This window comes from Rhinoraja longicauda, chromosome 2, assembly GCF_053455715.1.
Source record: "Rhinoraja longicauda isolate Sanriku21f chromosome 2, sRhiLon1.1, whole genome shotgun sequence".
Lineage (NCBI taxonomy): Eukaryota > Metazoa > Chordata > Chondrichthyes > Rajiformes > Arhynchobatidae > Rhinoraja > Rhinoraja longicauda.
In genome coordinates this window covers 41,907,255-41,928,797 of record NC_135954.1, presented here as the reverse complement: position 1 = coordinate 41,928,797, position 21,543 = coordinate 41,907,255, and the positions used below count along the sequence as shown (strand labels likewise).

General features: G+C 41.8%; 1 protein-coding gene across 4 annotated transcripts in view; it reads left to right on the top strand.

The window, feature by feature from the left end:
- The window catches only part of oxnad1 (oxidoreductase NAD-binding domain containing 1), a 45,229-nt gene that overhangs the window by 23,242 nt on the left and 444 nt on the right, over nt 1-21,543 (top strand). For 3 of the 4 annotated variants that reach the window (XM_078418111.1, XM_078418102.1, XM_078418091.1), the window contains exons 6-7: nt 101-209; nt 3,521-4,762. In XM_078418111.1, the coding sequence (XP_078274237.1) occupies nt 101-209; nt 3,521-3,672 (261 nt within the window). In that variant the 3' untranslated portion in view covers nt 3,673-4,762. Of the gene's footprint in view, nt 1-100; nt 210-3,520; nt 4,763-19,744; nt 19,833-21,543 lie in introns of those variants that run through there. The other variant, XM_078418121.1, reaches the window with a different exon arrangement.

The window sequence follows — 21,543 nt, the reverse complement described above, 5'->3', positions numbered from 1 at the left end:
TTTGTTTCACTTTTGTCCATTCTAGATTTCTGAACATATTTCTCCTTTTTCCACTGAGGCTACTTATTAAATCATTTTATGCAATCAACTTGTTTTCCAGAGAAACATTATAAACCTAGCAAAGGAGTTTTCTGGAAAGATCAGTTGTCATTTTCATGTGACACAGCAAAGCTCTGAAGTACCAGAAGAAATCTTGCCTTACATAACTGGTAAGGTTTAGAAATTATTTGGTCTTATTGAATACAATTTATGTTTAGGCCTAGCACTGTTGCTAAGTTTTATTCAGGTCAAAAAATAAGGACAAATTATTTAAGAATGTAACTCCATCTTCAAATAGAAGCAAAAACATATGAATGGTTTTAAATATAAAAACAAAATTGAATATGCGCAAAGTGCTAGAGTAACTCAGTGGGTTGGTAGCTTCTCTGGAGAACATGTATCGATGTTGGGATAGGGTCAGGACCACTGAATTACTCCTGCCCTTTGTGTCTAATTTATAAACCAGTATTTGCTATTCCATGCATCTACATTGAATGTCTTGGGTTAATATTTTATCACATCTTAGTTTATGAATAAAAGCAATTTTTTATTAATACAATTATCACAAATTTGTGCATTCTGAGTATCCTTTGAGATTTATTGCGTAGTTCCCATTCAGATCTTTTGGTGCATGCTAAGATAGATCAGTATACCGGATGATTAGCAGGCAGCGTAGGCGGATATAGGTGTATACAATTCACCAAAAGCCATCATATTGTAAACAAGAAGCTAATGCACTAATTACAATGTCTCCAGGACATTGGGATTCAAAATGAAGGATCTAATAATTTCAGAACCATAAATATTAAGACTTCATTCTGAGTGTTTTATTCCTGGAGTGGGTTTAGCGCTAATTCGCCTTAATGATATCTGACTTAAAATTACATGTTGTAAAGAACAGTTGTGTAAACTTGGTTACATTTCTTTGAGTTCAGAAGTTTGAAAGGTAATTTAATTGAGGTCCTAAAATTTTATAAAGATGCTTGATTGAATAGGTGCAAACCATTGCGGAGATCCATCAACAGTGGTTAATGAAAGAAGTCAAAGGTTGTACAGAAGAAAGAAGATTAGATTATAAAACAAAACAACAAAGATAAGTAAAAATAAAATTAGCATGCAAGATAAAGCTAGCCAGATGTATAATATCAGATAGTGAGAACTTCTCCAGCAATTTAAGAAAGAGTTAACCAATGGACATTTCCTATTGAAAGCGAGTCTGGAGAATTACTGGTGGAACACGAGGAGGAGGCAGGTGAATTAAATAGTTTGTATTGGTCTTCACTGTACAGGATACAAGCAACAATCCCAAAATTCAAAACTCGCTGGAATTTAGAAGACTGAGGGGGGATCTTATAGAAACATATTAAATTCTTAAGGGGTTGGAGAGGCTAGCTGTGGGAAGATTGTTCCCGATGTTGGGGAAGTCCAGAACCAGGGATCACAGCTTAAGGATAAGGGGGAAGTCTTTTAGGACTGAGATGAGAAAACATTTCTTCACACAGAGAGTGGTGAGTCTGTGGAATTCTCTCTCACAGAAGGTAGTTGAGGCCAGTTCATTGGCTATATTTAAGAGGGAGTTAGATGTGGTCCTTGTGGCTAAAGGGATCAGGGGGTATGGAGAGAAGGCAGGTACAGGTTACTGAGCTGGATGATCAGCCATGATCATATTGAATGGCGGTGCAGGCTTGAAGGGCCGAATGGCCTACTGCACCTATTTTCTATGTTTCTAAAATAGTAATGCAAGAAAATTACCATCAACAGAAAAATTGTTGGTGCAGCAAACTGACAAATATGCAGGCTCTTATGGACTTTATCTTAGGGTCTTAAAAGGGGTGATTCTGAAATAAGTAGCAAGTTGATTTTCCAAACTTCCTTAGATTTAGAAAAGGTTCTATTAGATTGAACAATAGCAAATAAACACCTTTATTCTAAATGGGAGACTGAAAGCAGGAAACGAGATATCAACTTCAGATTCTGAAACTTCAGCTGTTTCTCTTTTCACAGATTCCTTCTGGACTGAAAAGTGTCTCCAACATTTTATACCTTTAATTCAAATTTCCAGCACCTGCAGCATTTTTGTTTTTCAAACTACAGGCCAACAAGCTTAATTTAAGATTTTCCCCATGACAAAAGCCGTTACTGAAGGCATTATAATAGGGCATTTATAAATGTTCAGGGTAGTCAGACAAAATCAACATGTTGAACCATTATTCTAGTACCTTGGAACAATCCGCTTCTATCTATTTCCTGCCAATTTAATCAGAAATAGAATTCATACCATTAAGAGGAGAAGCTGGGAGCTTTGTTGTGGGATGCGGGTGCTGTGGACAGAGTGGGTAATGACAGTGTAAAGATTAAAAATATTTCTATGTCATTCGCAGTTCGTGGTAAGACCTGTTTCTGCATTTAAAACCTACTCCGATTCAAGCTCATAATTGAGACTTAAATTTCACTTTTTTTCTGAGGGCTGTTTAGAACCAATATTGCAGGCAAATTGTGAATTTACTATTTTAAAGTAGTAAACTTATTCTGAACAAAGACAGTACAGCTCAGCAACAGGCCCTTTGTCCCACAAGGTCTGTGCTGAACAAATGCTGAAATAAATTAATTTCATCTGCTTGCACATGGTCCATATTCTTCCATTTCCTACATAACCATGTGCTTTTCTAAAAGCCTCTTAAATGCCACTATCTTATCAGCCTGCACCACTACTTCTGCAGCATGTTCCAGGCACTCACCTCTGTTTTTTTTTAAAAAGACTTCCTTGAGACATCTCCTTGAAAGTATTCCCTCTTACCTTAAATCTTACCTCTAATCTTTGACGTTTTCACCCTGGGGAAAAAGGTCTGACTGTTTACCTGTTTACCCTATCTATCATAATTTTAGAGTCGAGAGAGTCCAGAGTGTTTAATTCTCATATGTCCCGAAATGGAACAATGAAATTCTTACTTGCAGCAGCACAGCAGATATGTAAACAGAGTACTCTGTAAACACCATAATAAACAAAAAAGTTCAGTACATTGAGAAAAATAAACAAACAATAATAGTGCAAAGACAAAAGCTATGCCCCCATAGTCTATGTAGTTTGGAGCTTATTTAAAGGTTGTAATGTTTAATAATATGATGGTTGTTGGGAAGAAGCTGCTCCTGAACCTCTCCTTGTAACCAAATCTCCCTTATCCAGGCAGCATTCTGGTAAACCTCCTCTGCACCTTTTCAAGTCTCCACATCCTTTCTGTAATAGGACGACCAGAACTGCACACAATATTAGAACTGCGTGCAATGTTTAAAGTAGGATTTAACTGGGTGTGTCATACTTTCAGTTGTTCTCAAATTGCAAATCTTCCTGTAGGAATGGTTTATATTGAGATTCTATTTATAATTATTGTTCTTTATTTTTAAGAACTTAAAGAGTACTTTTTATAGAAAATCTGGTTGGAACATGGTTATTTTGTAATTATATTGTTCATTTTTATTTTAGTTGGAAGAATATCTGAAGATACTTTGGCACATGTGTCAAAGGATAACCTCTGTTACATTTGTGGTCCACCTCCAATGATAGAGTCTGTTTCTCAACAGCTGGAAAAACTTGGTGTTCCTAAAGAAAGCATCATTTTTGAGAAGTGGTGGTAGTGAGAGTCTGAAAAGGCAATTGATCTTATTCTGGTAATATGGTAGCATATTATTAGTTTTGTATAGCACATTATTGCAATGTATTTATTGCAAAGTGGCCTGTATTTGAATTTTATTCGCAGTTAAAAGTAATGCATGATGCAGAACTTTGAGATTGATATCACTGGCAATAATGTTATTCCAATGGAGAATGTATTCAAATGATATTTTATGTCATAAATTATATTCTTGCTTCTCTGAAAAACCTAAAATACTCAGTAAAAGTTTAGTTTTTAAACTTTTCTGAACGAACTATGAAAAATCAAGTTTACTTCTACATTTCTTTGGTAGACAATTGAAATGTTATCTGCCACCATTATCATCATATCAATGCAATTTTTCTTTGGGACCAGACTCTAATACCACAGTCGAAACTGGATCTCAGTCTAACTCCTGCTGCACATCATGAATAATTCCAGCAAAAATTATTCCATTGCAGGAATCTTTGTAATATTGAAGGATAAATGTCTGTACTTTGAAAAAAAAGCTACCAAGACTAATTCCACCTTTCAATAAATGTAATACAAATTCGCAACATTATTTATGAAACCACTATTTTCATGAGTACCCTTAAGTTCTACATGTTTAATTCAACAATCTGGTTATATGTGGTTTTACTCTGAGTGTGAATTAGATGCATAACTATTTTCAAATGAAATAGTAATAAGCAGCTAGTTGTCTTGACAAATTGCACCAACATAATTCAGTAGCTATGCCTGTGATTCATACTTCTGAATCATCTTGATATAGCCACTGGTACAAATATCTCGTATAAAGTCTTTGGATAGATCAATAGGATGTATACTTTGGATATGACTTCACAATTATCAGTTATGAAACAGTGGAAGATTTTAGCAGGTAATTAGATTTAAGATGTAATTTATCATGAACTACAAATTATTTATATTTGAATAATTCAAATTATTTGAATTTGATTTAGAAAATGTCAATGTTTTTATTCTGTATGATCTTAGAACTATGGTATCAAGAGGGGTGACTTTGGCAAAATAAAAATTATATGTCTCATGTCTACTACAATAAGTTATTTAAACTGCTTTTTCCCGTGGCTCTTTTTCAATTGCATTTGTAGTTCATTTCACCCTTCTAGAGACTTTATTTGAAAAACAAATGCAACCACATTTTCTTTTCGAGAACATCAATAATAGTTCAAAAATCTTAATTTTTTTATATGCTAGGATTTGCATCAGTCATACTCTACCTACCTATTAATAGACAAAACGTAAAAAAATATTTTGCACACAATAACCCAGTTAACTTTACATTTGGCTATTTATCACAATGTTGCAGTATTTTAAAGTTTAAATAATTATGGACTAAGCCCTTAATACTTTAGAAATATAGCACAGAAACAAGCCCTTTGGCCCACTGACCAGCGATCACCCGTACACTAGCATTATCCTACACTAGGGACAATTTACAATTTTACTAGAGTCAATTACTTACAACCCTGTATGTCTTTGGAGTGTGGGAGAAACCTGAACATCTGGAGAAAACCTATGCAATCACAAACTCCATACAGGCAGCACCTGTAGTCAGGATCGCAACAACTCTACTGCTGGGCTACTGTGCCGCCCTAACCATACCTTTATCGCATGAATAGGAGTATAATAGTACCTGTTCAACACCTTTGCTTCCAACTTAAATGGAACTATAATTAAGCTGCCTTTTTAAGGATCTTTATCGAGAAATACCATACGGAAACAGGCTCTTTGGCCCACCGAGTTTGCACCAACCATCAACCACCCATATTCATTCATTCTACATTAATAGCCAATATGCTGTTCTTCCATTCTCCTCTGCTACACGTAGGGGCAACATCTTGGGGATGTGGGAGGAATCTGGAGCACCTGGAAGAAACCTAACTGGTGACAAGAAGAACATGCAAAGTCTACATGTTTCTCAAAGGCTCCGGTAAGAAGGCAAGAAAATGGGGTTGAGTGGGGAAAAAATAGATTAGCCATGATTGAATGGCGGAGTAGACTCAATATGCTGAATGGCCTAATTCCGCTCCTGGGTCTTATGTCTGCTACCAGGCTGATGAATGTTTCATTACAAAATAATTCATAAATATAAATGTTAATCCCTACTACAAACTTTATATGACAGTACAGAAAATAAATTGATAAAATCTTTTCACGGGTGATATGTCATTAATTGTAAATGTAAAAGGGAAATTTGTGTTTGGGGTGGGCATTGTGTCTTCTGGTATATGGGTTTATTTAATGAAGCATAATGGAATAAAGCAAATCTAATGATGAGATCTGCATTATATCTCTTGCATTCACCAGCATGCTTCTCTTAAATTATAGTTAGAAATATAAATCCCTGAGGTCTGATATTATTTGTGTTGTAATGCAATATTACTTATACCTTTGGCTGTATGACAGAAATATGCAAAAGACATTTTTGATGTGGTATTTTATATGCACTACACTCCCCACCCAACTTAAAATTCTTTTAGTTGGTGAATATAATTATATGTACATCTCAACACACTTGTGCATAACTATAAGTAGACACAAAATGATGGAGTAACTCAGCGGGTCAGGCAGCATCTCGGGAGAGAAGGAATGGGTGGCGTTTTGGGTTGAGACCCTTCTTCAGACTGTGCATAACTATATGTAGTTAAGCTGCTTATAGTTATGCCTGTGCATAACTATAAGCAGACACTGGTGTATCTTGAATAATCCTGTTCCAAGCATTTATGTATGTTGATAATTAAAACACAACAATGGATCAATGAATATATGCAGTGAATGAAGCTACACAGAGAAGACAAATCACTGCCGAGAAACCGGATCGCTGACTTTTACGCATTTGAATTTCAATATTGTTATTTGTATAAGTGAAAATTGGGACAATCACGTAAATCAAACAATTCTCAGAATTTGATTCTGCACTTCAAGTTGATGCAAGGTGTCATCCATCATGCAACACTTATTTGGAGCTGAAAGCACTGATATATGACATGTTTTGTTAGCTGTCCCTTCTTTGCACTAGACCTCTGTGTGTGGATGAGCAACCATTACATCCTAAATGGATAGTAATGGCAGAAACAAAGAATCTCAGGAGTACTACATTGGGATTTAGTTTTTCTGTGAAGCTCAATAACTTGTATTAATGTGGATATTTCTTTTAGTTTTGTCATTAATGCAGCATTTAAAAATAATCAACTTCACACAGTTGCAGAGTACTTTCATCCGATACATCAACTCAATTGGCTAAAAGACATCTAAAATTGTCTACTGGCTCTCTTCCTTTTACCATCAGTCTGAAGCCATCCTGAAACATCAGCTGTCCATTTGACTCCACACATGCTGCCCTGACCCATGGAATTCCTTCAGCAGCCTGTTTTTTGGCAAACGGATTTGTCAGTAAATAAATAAGAATGTAGCTTCTGTTAAATATCATCAGCAGGATTGATACATATGTTCCAAAAGGCAAAAATGCTAAATATTTACATTAATCCCTTTCTTTAAAACAACCAGAATCTTACAGCTAATTACATATAATTACTTCTTGTTTGCAAATGGTCAGGAGCCATCTGTCCTTATTTAAACTAATGAATGTCAAACAGAAACAACACTCAGATAATTGCTTTCACTGTACAGAATTCATTACTCAGAAATTTTAGAAGTTTACTTGAGTTGGATCGAAAATGTTAGTGCTCAATTTATCACTGGTCATTCAAGTTGAGCAGAAACCTATCCTGATCATTGCTTGAAAACAAGACTGGTGATTGTGGACCTGGGCCACATTAAACGATCAGTAATCGATTGCTACCAATCCAGGCTCGGATTTTTTTTATTCTGAGAGATCATGAAGGATTTTCAGAAAATGGCGCCTAAATGCATGAAGCCATGTTTTTTTGGACGGATCTTATGTGGTTTTATCATTCCAGAGTTTATGAAAGACACAATAGTGTGGAATAATTGTTTTGAGTCAATAAAAGATGGACTGAGGCAGTGTCGATAGAGACTGTTGGCCCTGTAGATAGATGTGTGTGGCACGTTCAGATAAACAAGTGTTCTGCACATTAAAATGACATGAACCAATTTTGTGCACATTTCTGGAAGCAGTAATACTACTTGTTAACAGCGAATTACTATAGTGATGCAAGATTTTCTGTCCAGTAGACCTATTGGAGTACTCCCCAACAACTCTCACCAACTTCTGCAGATGCACCGTAGAAAACATTTTATTGCATCATAGCATGGTTTGGGAACAGCTCCATCCAAGACCGCAAGAAATTGCAGAAAATTGTGGATGCAGCCCAGACCATCACACAAACCAACCTAGGAGATAGGATTGTCTCCTATCCTCACTGATTGTGGTATGATGAAGAAGTTGAGGATGCTGTTGCAGAGGGCATTGCTGACTCCATTCCACAAGTTTGGAGATGAGCTTGCATGCGATAATGGTAGTGAAATAAGAACTATAGTCAATGAATAAGAGTCTGATGTATGTCTCCTTATCCAGGTGTGCCAGGGATGAGCGTAGGGCCAGGGAGATGGCATCAGCCATGGACCTGTTGTGGCTGTAGGCAAACTGCAGTGGGTAAAGGCTGCATAGTAGGCTGGATTTAATGTGTGCCACAACCAGCCTCATGAAGCACTTCGTGAAGGTGGATGTCAAGGCCTCTGAATGGTAGTTATTAAGGCATGAGATTTTGCTTTTCTTTGGCACCTGGATGATAGTGGTCTTGAAGCAGGTGGGTAGCTCAGAACAAAGGGCAAGATTAAAGATGTCCGTGAATGCTCCCACTAGTTGGTCTGTGCATTTCCTAAGGACGCTGCCAGGGACTCCATTCAGGCCGGTTGCTTTCTGAGGGTTCAGATGCTTTCTGTGGGTTCATGCAGTGGGGGTTCTGCGTGTAGTTCTGGCCACCACACCATGGGATTACCCTGACATCCATGTTAATCCCATTTTCCAGGTGAAAAAATACCTACAGTGACCTGTATTCACATTTCTAGATTTCCTTCATCTATCTCTGGGTTGCCTGCTTGACTCGTTCAAGGCAATAGTTCCTCCTTGGAGTGCAGGAGGATGAGGAGAAATCTTATAGAAGTGTATAAGGTCATGAGGGAATAGATAGAGTAGAGTCTTTTACCCAGAGGAAATAGGTTTAAGGTGAGAGGCAAAAGATTTAGTAGAAACTTTTTCACACAGGGTGGTGGGTATATGGAATGACCTGCCAGAGGAAGTTGGAGGCAGATGCTATTAAAACATTTAAAAGACATTTGGACAGATACTTGGACAGGAAAGGGCCAAGCATAAACAAGTGGGACGAGTGTAGATGGGGCAGCTTGGTTGGCATGGGTAAGTTGAACCAAAGGGCCTGTTTCTAGATTTTTTTTTAGATTTAGAGATACAGCGCGGAAACAGGCCCTTCGGCCCACCGGGTCCGCGCCGCCCAGCGATCCCCGCACATTAACACTATCCTACACACACTAGGGACAATTTTTTTTACATTTAATTAACCCAGCCAATTAACCTACATACCTGTACGTCTTTGGAGTCTGTGCTGTATGACTCCAATTCCAGGTGGACATATTCTTGACTCTTTTACAGATGTATCACATATTGATTTAATGCAAAAATAACTCAGAGTCAGTGTGCACAATCGTGGCATTTGCCAGTGTCTCTCCCCCTCTCCTGAGACTTTCATTTACCGTTGGGTTGTCTGTCTGCGTGACGAGTGTACGACAAAATTTCCTCTGGTTAAATACCAAATCATTTACCTCATCTGTCTCCTCGCCACTCCTGTAGGTTAACCCTGGCTGTTAACCATCTTTTCATTTCATACAATCTACATTGAATTTTACTTCATACTCAAGACTCACATTCCTTGCCTTTTCATTCTTAGTTATTTGCGTGACCATTTAATTGCCTCAGAGTGGGATGATCCCTTACACTACCTAACAGCTTCCTACATAACTTTAACCAAATTGGAACTCATTCAAAACATTAACTTTGGTTTTTTCTGATCTTTTTCTCCCTTTTAACAGTACTGAAATACGCATAACTTTGTTTTTTAGTAGACATGAAGAAGTGTACATTGATCATCAACCTGTCTTTATACAGTTGATGGACATGTACTGTACTTCTATCCTGTTCTGTTTGTGCTGCATCTGGCTACAATCTGGTCTTGATTTGTTTCAAATGGTTGTCCAGATTGGTTGACATTTCTCTTGGGACCAAAATAAATGTTTCTGAAATTAAACTTAAAAATTAAGGCATTGCTTTTTGACTTTCTTTCAATTTGTACTTAAACATGAAAAATTTGGCTAAGGTCTATTTTACCAAAGTGGCTTTGTTAATTGTGCAGAGGGAAATAGTTAGACATTGTCATTTAAATCGCTGTTCACTTGAAATCAGAGTAACCCCTGTTACAGTGGAGTTAATGGTAGTCATTACAATGTACAATAAATGGAGATACGCAAATGCTTTAATAACAAGTGCAGCAACGCAGATGTCTGGCACCAACTCATTTAGGTTAATTGAAGATAGCATTGTTGTATTTGTGCATCAGTGTCATAGAACCATGTTCAATGTTCTCTGGGCAACTCAGCCAAAGAGGAGAAAATCAGCAAGTTCGCTAACCTAAAACCCAAAACAAAGTCTGACCATTTCTTCCAGCAATTTGCTTTTTTGCTGGTACATCTTTAATTGGTTTTATGTGCTAATTATAGGAAAATTGAATGAGTACCATAAAGCTAGATAACATTTTTTTGATGATTTAATGAGAATATCCAGCTAGTAGCTGATCATTTAATTATGGCATAGAAGGAGACCCTTTGTCCCATCGAATCTGAGTCTATACTGACACCCCTAAGTATATCAATCCGTTAGTCCAATTTTCAAGTTCTTTCATTGTTGCTGGGTTGAATTCCTGAAACATTCTCCCTAACAGCATTTTAGGAAAAGCAATACCTCACGCATTGGAGCATTTCCAGAAGGCAGCTCACCACCACCTTTTCAAGGGCAACTCGGAACGAGCAATTAAATGCTTGCTCAGCTTGTGAAGACCACATTGCTTGAATGGACCAGTTGATGCATTTTTATTCCCCACATCTTATGCTTTTTGCCCCAAATTTTAACACTGTATCTCTGATACAGTGGGGTGTGGGGGTGGGGCGGGGGAAACCTTTCTTTTATTAGGTCTCTTCCCCGGGGCGCAGCTCGCCTGCGGGGCCTTCCATCGCCCGGCGCGGCTCGGCTGCGGGACTTAACATCGCCAGCGCGGCTCGGCCGCGGGACGTTTCAGTGCCCGGTGCGGCTCGGCCGCTGGACTTAGCATCGCCCGGTGCGGCCGCGGGTCGTTTCAGTGCCCGGCGCGGCTTGGCCGCTGGACTTAACATCGCCCGGTGCGGCCGCGGGATGTTTCGGTGCCCGGGGCGGCTCGGCCGCGGGGCCTTCCATCCCCTTGCGGGGGCTGTGCGTGTCGGTTGCCTCGGTAGGGGTCAAGCTGCCTGTCCGTGGGTGCGGGGGGAGGAGAGGGGAAGTTTTGTTGCCTCCATCACAGTGAGGGGGTGTTTGGAGTCACTGTGATGGATGTTTGTGTTGGGGTCGTGTGTCCTGTGTTCTTTTCTTTTTTGCTGTGTCTTGTGACTGCTGAAATTTCGTTCGGTGTTTGTGCCGAGTGACAATAAAGTTTTGTTATACTGTTATACTGATCCTCAAACATTTGCTAGTAAAAATAGCTTCCCTCTATCCACTCTATCTAAACATAGTCATAAGCTAGTGCACTGTTATCAAATTTCCACTCAATCTTTGCTCCGAGAACAATTCCAACTTCTTCAATCTAAGACTGTGGCTGAAATTCCAATTATTATTATTCCAGTAAATCTTTTCTGCACCCTTTTGCCTAGTATAGACATCATGGGTGAAGTGTTCTTGTCCTGTACTACAATTTTCAATGATTCTTTTCTATGATTTATGGAGTTTACAAAACAAAATATGAGTGGAAATGAAAGGCAGCAAGTCCAACCTAGAAATGTACTGCTGATTTCTCAAATTCCTTGCCTTGAGCAGGTTTTCCCTCAGTGAAAAAAGAATTCCCCCATACAGTATATTAATTTGAAATGTTGTGCTGTTCTAGATTAATAGCAGATGGTGCATAAACAGTATCATATCAGGTAAAAACCTCCAAATAAGTTGTATTGTTCACAGCTGTATAAAGATCATATTAACCTGCAGAGCTCTCACCTCATACTGAAGACTCCTCAGTGAAACACTCAGACTTCAACCATGAAGTATGCCTAAGATACATCATGTGAAAAATAAGGAAACATAAAAATGATCAAGGAATATCTTTTGTCTTTAATATCTAACACTAATTTTCTCCTGAGCGACTGAGGCTAACATATAAACGTCACTTTATATGGCCCAGAAAAGTTCTTGATATCTAATTATCACTTATCACTCTGTTTAAAAAGTCATTTAGTATCAAACAGATCAGCACTATCTTTTCAATCTGTTTTTACTGTAGAACAAGTTTTTACTGCAAGAAATCCATCCATTTACAGTCTAATCAAGAGTGAAACTAGTGGCAAACGATGGAACACTGCACACACTTGAGCAAAGGAGTCACGGACTGAAATATCTGGTCTTCTTGCTCAACAGACATCAGAGGTAGTTGTTTGATTCACCCCACAGTGACAGCCCCCCACTAATATCACAAAATTGGCCCATTATATTCAATTAACAATGCAAGGACATTATCATTTAAAAAAATAACAGCTACAGCACAATTAGATTAAACCCAGTATCTGTCAGTGCAACTTTTCATTAATTAATACAATTTGGAGATGGCATTTAGATGCCAGAAATAATCAGCTATTTCAGAAAATTAGGTGATTATTTTTGACACACGTAGCAATGAACATATCACCTTAAGTAGATCCTGCAAACATAGCAATCATGATTTTATAGGGGGTTTTTACAATGTTTAATTTTCCTTGAGGTAAACTAATTTAGAATTATTATATTAATTTTGTCAGACTAGCTTGCCCTTTCTGTCATTTTGGATGTTTTTCTTTGAATATTTTTAGGCACTAATAGAGAAACAAAACATCTTTCGATAAAAGCCCATCTTTTGATAAAAAGCACGCTGTTCAGAATCAGAATCAGAATAACCTTTATTGTCATCCAAAAAAACCAAGTCTTTTGGACAAGATTTCGTCACCCACAGTCCAACAATAAGAGCAATAAAATAAGCAATATCACACACAACCACAAACCAACACAAAACAAAAAAAGAAACATCCATCACAGTGAGTCTCCTCCAGTCCCCTCCTCCCTGTGATGGAAGGCCAGAATGTCTTTTCTCTTCCCTGCCGTCTTCTCCCACGGTCAGGCTGTTGAAGTTGCCACGTTCCAGGCCGCGCCGGACGGTGAAAGGTCCGCTTTACAGCGAATGCAGCGCCGGAGACTCAGGTTCGATCCTGACTACGGGTGCTGCACTGTAAGGAGTTTGTACGTTCTCCCCGTGACCTGCGTGGATTTTCTCCGAGATCTTCGGTTTCCTCCCACACTCCAAAGACGTACAGGTATGTAGGTTAATTGGCTGGGTAATGTAAAAATTGTCCCTAGTGGGTGTAGGATAGTGTTAATGTATGGGGATCGCTGGGCGGCACGGACTTGGAGGGCCGAAAAGGCCTGTTTCCGGCTGTATATATATGATATGATATGACCCAAGCCCCACGATTCAGGGTGGGCGAAGACGCTGCCACTGCATGTCGGGGCGGTCGTGGCTCCCGACATTGAAGCCCCCGCCGGGCGGAGAAAATCCCGCGGCCTATTCCAGGCCGCGCCGGACGATGAAAGGTTCGCGGTGGGCCGACCCAAGCCCCGCGATCCGGGGCGGGCAAAGACGCTGCCGCTGCTGGAGCTCCCAATGTCAGCCCCCACCGACGTCCACGCAGCCGAAGCCTTCGAAGGCGAGTCGCAGCCGCTCCCGCAGCCTCCGAAGACAGCCAGCTCCGCAGATGGTGAGTCCGGTCCCCAGGTGGTCCCAGCTGGAGGCCGCCAGCTCCAGGTGTTTGGCCGATGGTCGGCCGCAGCGGGAACGGAGACACGGCCCAGAAAACAAAGGTCGGGTCTCCGTTCGGAAGAGACAATTTAACCGTTTCCCTCCCCCACAAACACATAGTACACAACCACAAAAAACGACATCACATCTAAACACTACAATTAAGACAAAAAACGACAAAAAAAAACACAAAGACAAACAGACCACAGATAAGCCGCAGCTGCTAGGGCAGCGAAGCCATTTTGCGGAGAATCATATACACTTTCTAATGTAAGAGGAAAGGTAAAGGAAAGAATAGAAATGTAAAGAAGGCATATGGTATGCTTGTTTTATTGGTCAGGCATTGAGTATACATTTTTCCTATCCATGTACCTATCCAAAGGCCTTTTAAATGTTGTTATAGTACTTGCCTCAACTACCTCCTCTGGCAGCTTGTTCCGTATACCCACCTTATCTGTGTGAAAAAGTTGCCCCTCAAATTCCTATTAAATCTCCTTAAATCACCTTAAACCTATGTCCCTTTTTTAAAAATATGCTTTTACCCAGTCTATTCCCCTCATGATCCTATACACCTGTATAAGGTCACCCCTCATTCTATTGCACTCAAAGAAATAAAGGCCTAGCCTGCCCAACCTCTCCCTATAGCTCAGGTTCTCGAATCCTGGCAACATCCTCGAATCCTCATGCATATTACAAATAAACACCACCATGGCAAATCCACATCCAACTATTCATTACATCATATATCCAGTACTTGATATGACATTTCTTGCAAACAGACAGCAGCAGTACGGCTGTCTTGAATCTCTGACCAGCTTTTGTATAAGGGTCTCAAGGGTCATCCTGGGCATTCAACCAAAAGAACAAGGTAGATTAATTATCAGAAGAACTTAGTGCACTAAAGTCTAAATTATGTATGGGAACAAAGGGAGCCAGTATTTACAAATCATTAAATGAGCAATGCATTAATAAAGCCACGAAAAAGCAATTTAGGGTTCATTATTGGAGGAACTGAACTGAAAAGCAGAAATTATACAAAACCTTATTAAGACTAAAGCATGAAAAGACACAAAGTGCCGAAGTAACCAGGCTCCAGTTCTGGACAACATGGATAGGCAATGTTTCAGGACAGAACTGTGGCATTGTTGTAGTCTCCATTTTAGAAAAAAAGTGCAGATTTCCAAATGGGATGTCAGCACCAATAGTTTGTAATTATTAGGAAAGATGGAGTTCATGTCTCCAAAATAAAACAGGCCAAGAGAAGACTGAAAAAAGGGGGTTGGTAGATTAAATGTAAAGAAAACTTTTCATTTATTGAAGAGGCTAGAACCAGATAAAATGAAGTCACTAAATAATGCAATCATACATTCAAGATAAACTTTTTCAAGCAGAGATGGTTTGAATGCAGAATTTGCTATCAGTATAATTTATTTCCAATAGTAGAAAACAGAAATGCCTATTAGGGGAATAATGAAAACAAAGACATTTCTATCTCATTTTAACACGTTATCAATGTGTATGCTTTCAATCAAAAACATCCTTTATCTTAAACAGCTTTAGAATTTCTTAATTTGTTACTGACATGAAATGGACCAGGACCATGCTTTTTGGCAGTCAAGAAGTCACAATGTCTAGACTAGAGCAGAGTATGTTTTGCCTGGTGGATCCATTTATCAATTATATTACAAAATATAAACTTCCCATGTACACCAAATGATTGATGGGTCTTCACCCTCCCCTGAGTATAATTATATAAATTTCAATATGATTTAACGCGCTGTCCTGTTTTGTGGAGCACTATATATTATTGTCCGTACCAATTGTTAATCTGTACTTCTACCATGCATGTAAATGCTATATAAGTAGGTATGCATTTGTCATATTCTCTTGTCATTTATGGCTTTGTACATTCAACCAGGCATAGCCGTTTTCAGAATCATTGTTTGTCAGTGTTTTCTGTTAATCCTTACAGTTCCCCATATAACAAAAATACCCAGTTTGATTATAGTATTAAGCATCTTAAATAATATTTGCATTTTTGGCTGTCTCCTAAAGTGATGGTGCAGGACAAGAAAATAAACCATTTGTACAGAATCTAGCTTGTGAAAGATGTTGAGGCAGAGAACAATTAATAAGTTGTCAGACTATGGAATCCATGTGTGGGTTCGAGGGTAAAATGCACATGTGTAGTTATATCGAATTACTGGCATGTAATCTACCAAGATGTTCAAGCTATCAGGAAATGTGGAATTTTCAATGTTATTTGTGGTTGCAATTTCTGACCACATTAGCAAGCATCTGAAGTAACAATATGAAAATAATACAGATCTGAGTAATACAGATCTGAACCTCAGCTCCAGCTACTTCCCCAGTCTGCAGAATGTATTTGAAACAACTGATGCATTTTCCATAGAGATGCAGGCAGAGGTGTAGTGGACAGAGAATGTCAGTGAAGGGATGGATGTCTCTTATAAAACAGAAAGCTGCAAGACATCATTTCAGAAATGCCAAATATAGACAGGAGACCTAGGTAGCTGCAAAAAAAAAAACATTGATGCTTTCTCAAGAGTTTGTACTTAAAGTGTTAATCTACCCTTTCCATAACACAGATGCTGATCAACCTGGTCAATATTTATAGCATTTTCTGTTTTTAATTCAGACCTATTGTATATAGATTTCTTTTTAATCTTTTGTGGAATATGCAACCTTAAATCTTTAAAAGGATTTTAATGAAACTAGTGTTTCTTGTTTACCTGTACTAGATCCAGGGTATGCTCTTCCACGTACTGTGGCAAGAAATAAATGATGTGTTACAGAGTTTATCAGAGATCCCTTTATAACGCACACTTTGAGCTGAAGGATACAATTTCATGCTGATCTGTAAATGTAATAACATATTAGAGTACCAGTTTGGCAGTCAAAATAATATCTTGTGGCGCGTCGGTAGAGGCCCGAAATAAAGGCAAGGAGCCAGGTATTTTGGGGGGCGTTTTGGTTTAATACTCGGTAATCAGACGGGTCGAGTCTGCCGGAATGGCTTTGCGCCCAAAACCTTGTCCTTATATCTGTAGTACCGGACCGCCCCCCTGGACTGGTCCATTCCCGTGCCGAGGGGTCGGTAGTGGTATGGCCCGACCCTTGGGAGCCGCCACAGGACCCCCCCCAGAACTGGAGGCACAAAGCGCACTGGTGGTCGCACAACCCGACCGGACCGCGTACGGTAATCGGTCGACAGAGGGGCCGGCGGAGGCACGGTTGGAGGGACAGGTGGTGGGTCCCGGAAGGATGGGCGACCTCGTGGCCGAGGCTGGGCAACCCGCACCGGTTGGTCAATGTCTAAGTGGGCCGGCTTCAGGCGGTCAATTGACACGGCCTCCGGCCGGCCCCCCATGTCCAAGACAAAGGTTGTCTGTCCGTGCTCCAGCACCCGGTACGGGCCCTCATACGGCCTCTGGAGTGGCGTCCGGTGGGCGTCACGGCGCAGGAACACAAAGGCGCAGTCCCAGAGGGCCGATGGCACGTAAGGGCGGAATGTCCCATGGCGGGACGTCGGCACGGGTGCGAGCTTGCCAACTCGCTCTCGGAGGCGCTGTAGGGTGGATGAGGGCGGTTCCTCTCGCCCCGGCAACGAGGGCACGAACTCCCCGGGCACCGTGAGCTCCGCTGACGATGAAGCCAGGTCCTCCTTGGGCGCAGTCCGGATGCCCAGCAAGACCCATGGTAGCTCGTCCATCCAGTCGGGGCCGGAGAGTCGCGCCTTCAGCGCTGTCTTCAGCTGCCGGTGGAACCTCTCCACCAGGCCGTTTGCCTGCGGGTGATAAGCCATGGTGTGGTGCAGCCGCACGCCCAACAGGTGGGCCATGGCCGACCACAGCTCGGAGGTGAACTGTGGCCCCCGGTCCGATGAGATGACCACCGGCACCCCAAAGCGAGCAATCCAGTGCGCAGCCAACGCACGAGCACATGTGGCTGTAGATGTATCGGCCAGCGGTATGGCCTCCGGCCACCGGGTGAAGCGATCCACCACCGTGAGGAGGTGGGTGATGCCCCGGGACAGCGGGAGCGGGCCCAAAATGTCCACGTGCAGGTGGTCGAAACGGCGGCAGGGTAGACCGATCCCTTGGAGTGGCGCCCGGACGTGGCGTTGAATCTTTGCCGTCTGGAACGGAATGCAGGTGCGGGCCCAGTGGCCAACCTGCTTGCGCAGACCATGCCACATGAACCGCGCAGCTACCAGTGCGGTTGTCGCCCGGATGGATGGGTGAGCCAGCCCGTGGACCACGTCGAACACCCTCCGGCGCCACGCGGCCAGGACGATGGGGCGCGGCTGACCTGCCGACACATCGCACAGTATCGTCGCTCCTCCGGGGCCGAGGGGAACATCCTCAAGGCGGAGGCCAGAGATGGCAGTCCGGTAGGCGGGCATCTCCCCGTCCGTTAGCTGGGCCTCCGCCAGGGCAGAATAATCAATGCCGGGTGCCACTTCTAAAACGGCATTGATGGCGAGGCGAGACAACGCGTCGGCCACCCGGTTTTCCTTCCCCTCGATGAAGCGGATGGAGGTAGTGAATTCAGAGATGTAGGCCAACTGGCGCTGCTGTCGGGCGGACCATTTGCCAGGGCGAACGTGAGCGGCTTGTGGTCCGTGTAAGCGGTGAACGGGCGGCCCTCCAGAAAATAGCAGAAGTGACGAACGGCCAGGTACAGGGCGAGGAGCTCGCAGTCGAAGGCGCTGTACTTCCTCTGGGCGTTGTTGAGGTGCCGGCTGAAGAAGGCCAGGGGGCGCCAACCCCGTCCGTGAGTTGCTCCAGTACGGCACCAACCGCCAACTCTGAGGCGTCCACCATAAGGGCTGTCGGGGCATCCTCCCGTGGGTGAACCAGCAGCACAGCCCGAGCCAGGGCCTCCTTTACGTCGTCAAATGCCGTTACCGCCTCGTCGGTCCACACAACGTTCTTACGCTTGCCCGCCACAAGCGTCTACAAGACATTACTAGATCCCAAGAGAAATTGGTCAGGCAGATGTTAACTTGCAGTCATGTCAGTCACACGAAGAGAGGCTGGGGAACAAAACAGCTGCAAATTCTAAAGTTGAATTAAATAAAGGGTTTTGTTTGGAGTAAAATGCTGCAAGAGTGAACTATAGGCAATTGGTTAGAGTTCTCTTTATAGGAAGCAACTCATCTCAAGAAAAACATCTTCATGCCCAGGATGATCTTTGTGTCCTCTTCAGTCTTGTCTCACGCCTTCTGTTTTTTTTCATCTCTGGCCTTTGTCCAACAATCTACCTATCAAAAGCGTCCCCTCCCTGTGTTCACCTATTGCCTGCCAGGCTTTGTCCTGCCCCTTAAGTTGTAATTCTGATTTTTTTTCTTCTTGGAATTAATTCCCTTCTTCTAAATCTCATTTCAATTTCACAGTTGACCAATGCTTGATGGCAGACACCCTTTAAGAGTTTTGATATTTTATATTAACTAAGGTCAGCTTTGAAATCACTGCAAACCACAACAACTACCATCGCTCTATCAGTGGCCCCACCTCAACCCTCCTCCCACTCCCCCACCACCACCACATCTCGCAACGACATAATGCTGGTGAAACGGGTCTTATAAGTTGTACTGCAGAGGTGGCACAAGGGATCATTTTGATTTACATTAATTATCCAGTTTCTGGTGTGGAAGGGGTTGAAACATTGTGGAGATTGCAAAACTTGGAAACATTATTGGCTTCGGGTGGAGATCAATGGCAGGGAATATGAAGTTACTTAGTAATTTACTACAAGGCTGAAAGGAAAGATAGTTTGCCGTGAATAAGACCCCGTTGAAGGGTCGAAATGTACGGACCAACCTTAGTGACTTATTCCCAATGGCAAAGCATGTTGATTGGATAGATAAAATAGCATATGGTTTTCTTCACTTCATTGATAGAGGCTTAAAACATAAAAGCAGAAAATTCATGTTATAATGTTATAAATCACTAGATTTCTGCGCGTAATTCTTGGTACCACACGAGTAGAATTTCCCAGGATGTTCTTGGGATGAATTACATCAATTGTGAAAAGGCAGAAGGTAAGTTAAACATGATTTCGTTTAGCATAACTGATAAAGAAGTGACCTAAAAGATTTTAAAATTCTAAATGATAACAGAGTTGTTACAATACATTACAAATGTTACAGAAATAGGGAACTGCAGATGCTGGATTTTTGAGCAAAATACAGTGCTGGAGGAAATGCAGTCAGACAGCATCTGTGGAGGGAGTGGACAGGCAACATTTTGGATTGAATCCTTCTTCAGACGGTTGGAGTAAGGTGGAGAAAGCTGGTAAAGAGTGATTATGGGTTTTGCCCCACACCCACCTCTCGTTACCAACTTGCTCCCCCCACTCCATTGGTGTGAAGAAGGGTATCAACCCTTCTTGCTTGTCCACCACCTCCACAGATGCTGTCTGACTCACTGCATTCTTTCAGCATTTTGTGTTGTGGTTTAAAAAAAAGCTACTTCCTCTGGCGCCAATATTCAGAGGTTTAAAAGCATTATCAAAAAATCTAGAAGGGAGAGATGAAGAACATATTTCTTGACTTGAAGATTGACGCAATTTGAAATACCCTGCCTGAAATACCCTCCAGAACCAGGGGCCACAGTTTAAGAATAAGGGGTAGGCCATTTAGAATTGAGATGAGGAAAAACGTTTTCACTCAGAGAGTTGTAAATCTGTGGAATTCTCTGCCTCAAGCCAATTCTCTGGATGCTTTCAAGAGAGAGTTAGTGCTCTTAATGATAGCGGAGTTAGGGGGTATGGGGAGAGGGCAGAAACGGAGTACTGATTATGAATGATCAGCCATGATCACATTGAATGGCGGTGCTGGCACGAAGGGCCGAATGGCCTACTCCTGCACCTATTGTCTATTGTCTATTGTCTAAAAGATGGTGGAAGCCGATTTTATAAATTCTAAGAGAGGATGAAAAACGTCTTTTAAACAAGTGGAACTTACAAAGTTAGGGACAAAAAGCAGCGATTGAGCAGCGAAAAAGCAAAGACTCAGCACAAGCAGAAGGAAAATTAGGCGAGTTTATGTAATTCTATAAAGCGGACATGCCAAATTCATGCTGCCTTTCATTCCCTGTCATTTGTGAGTGACGCTGTGTGATGATGATAATCATTTAGACAAAACCAAAAGGATTGTCTGGGATGGTAACTAAGTTCCAAAACCACTTCTGCTTCCAATGATCACGCTCCTGCCTTTACCTGGCTGGAGATTTTAATTGCCAATGGTTCAATGGCTTTTATTGTCACATGTGCGAAGTCCAAACGCACAGTGAAATTATTTTCTTACAAATAGTCCGGTGAAGTGTTGCCATTCCTAAGCACATCCCCGATTAGCAAATGATACGGATATAGTCTACTGATCCCGCATGCAAGAGGCGCTTTGTTGGGGAGCTATTTTCAAAGTCCAGTCCACGTTCTAGGCCTCCAGCTGTCACGTTCCTTCTCCTCGCCAATTCACCTTTGTGCCCACAGGCCTACCGCAGCCGACCTCGAGGGTGCAGTAAGCCAGACCACGGTTCTCTCTCCTCTCCTTCTGGCCTCTCCTCACATGGCTGTCGTTGCCGGCTCCATCCACCCGGCCTCTGGTCATCATGGGACGAGCACGAGTCGGCTTAGCGGGTTCCCCCTCCAGGCGGGTACGCTGGGTACGCTGGGTCCTCCGTGCAGTGGCCAGCTCGGCAGCTACCCCTGTAGGCTGCTCTCCGCTGGGTCTTACCTTTGGCCACAGGGGA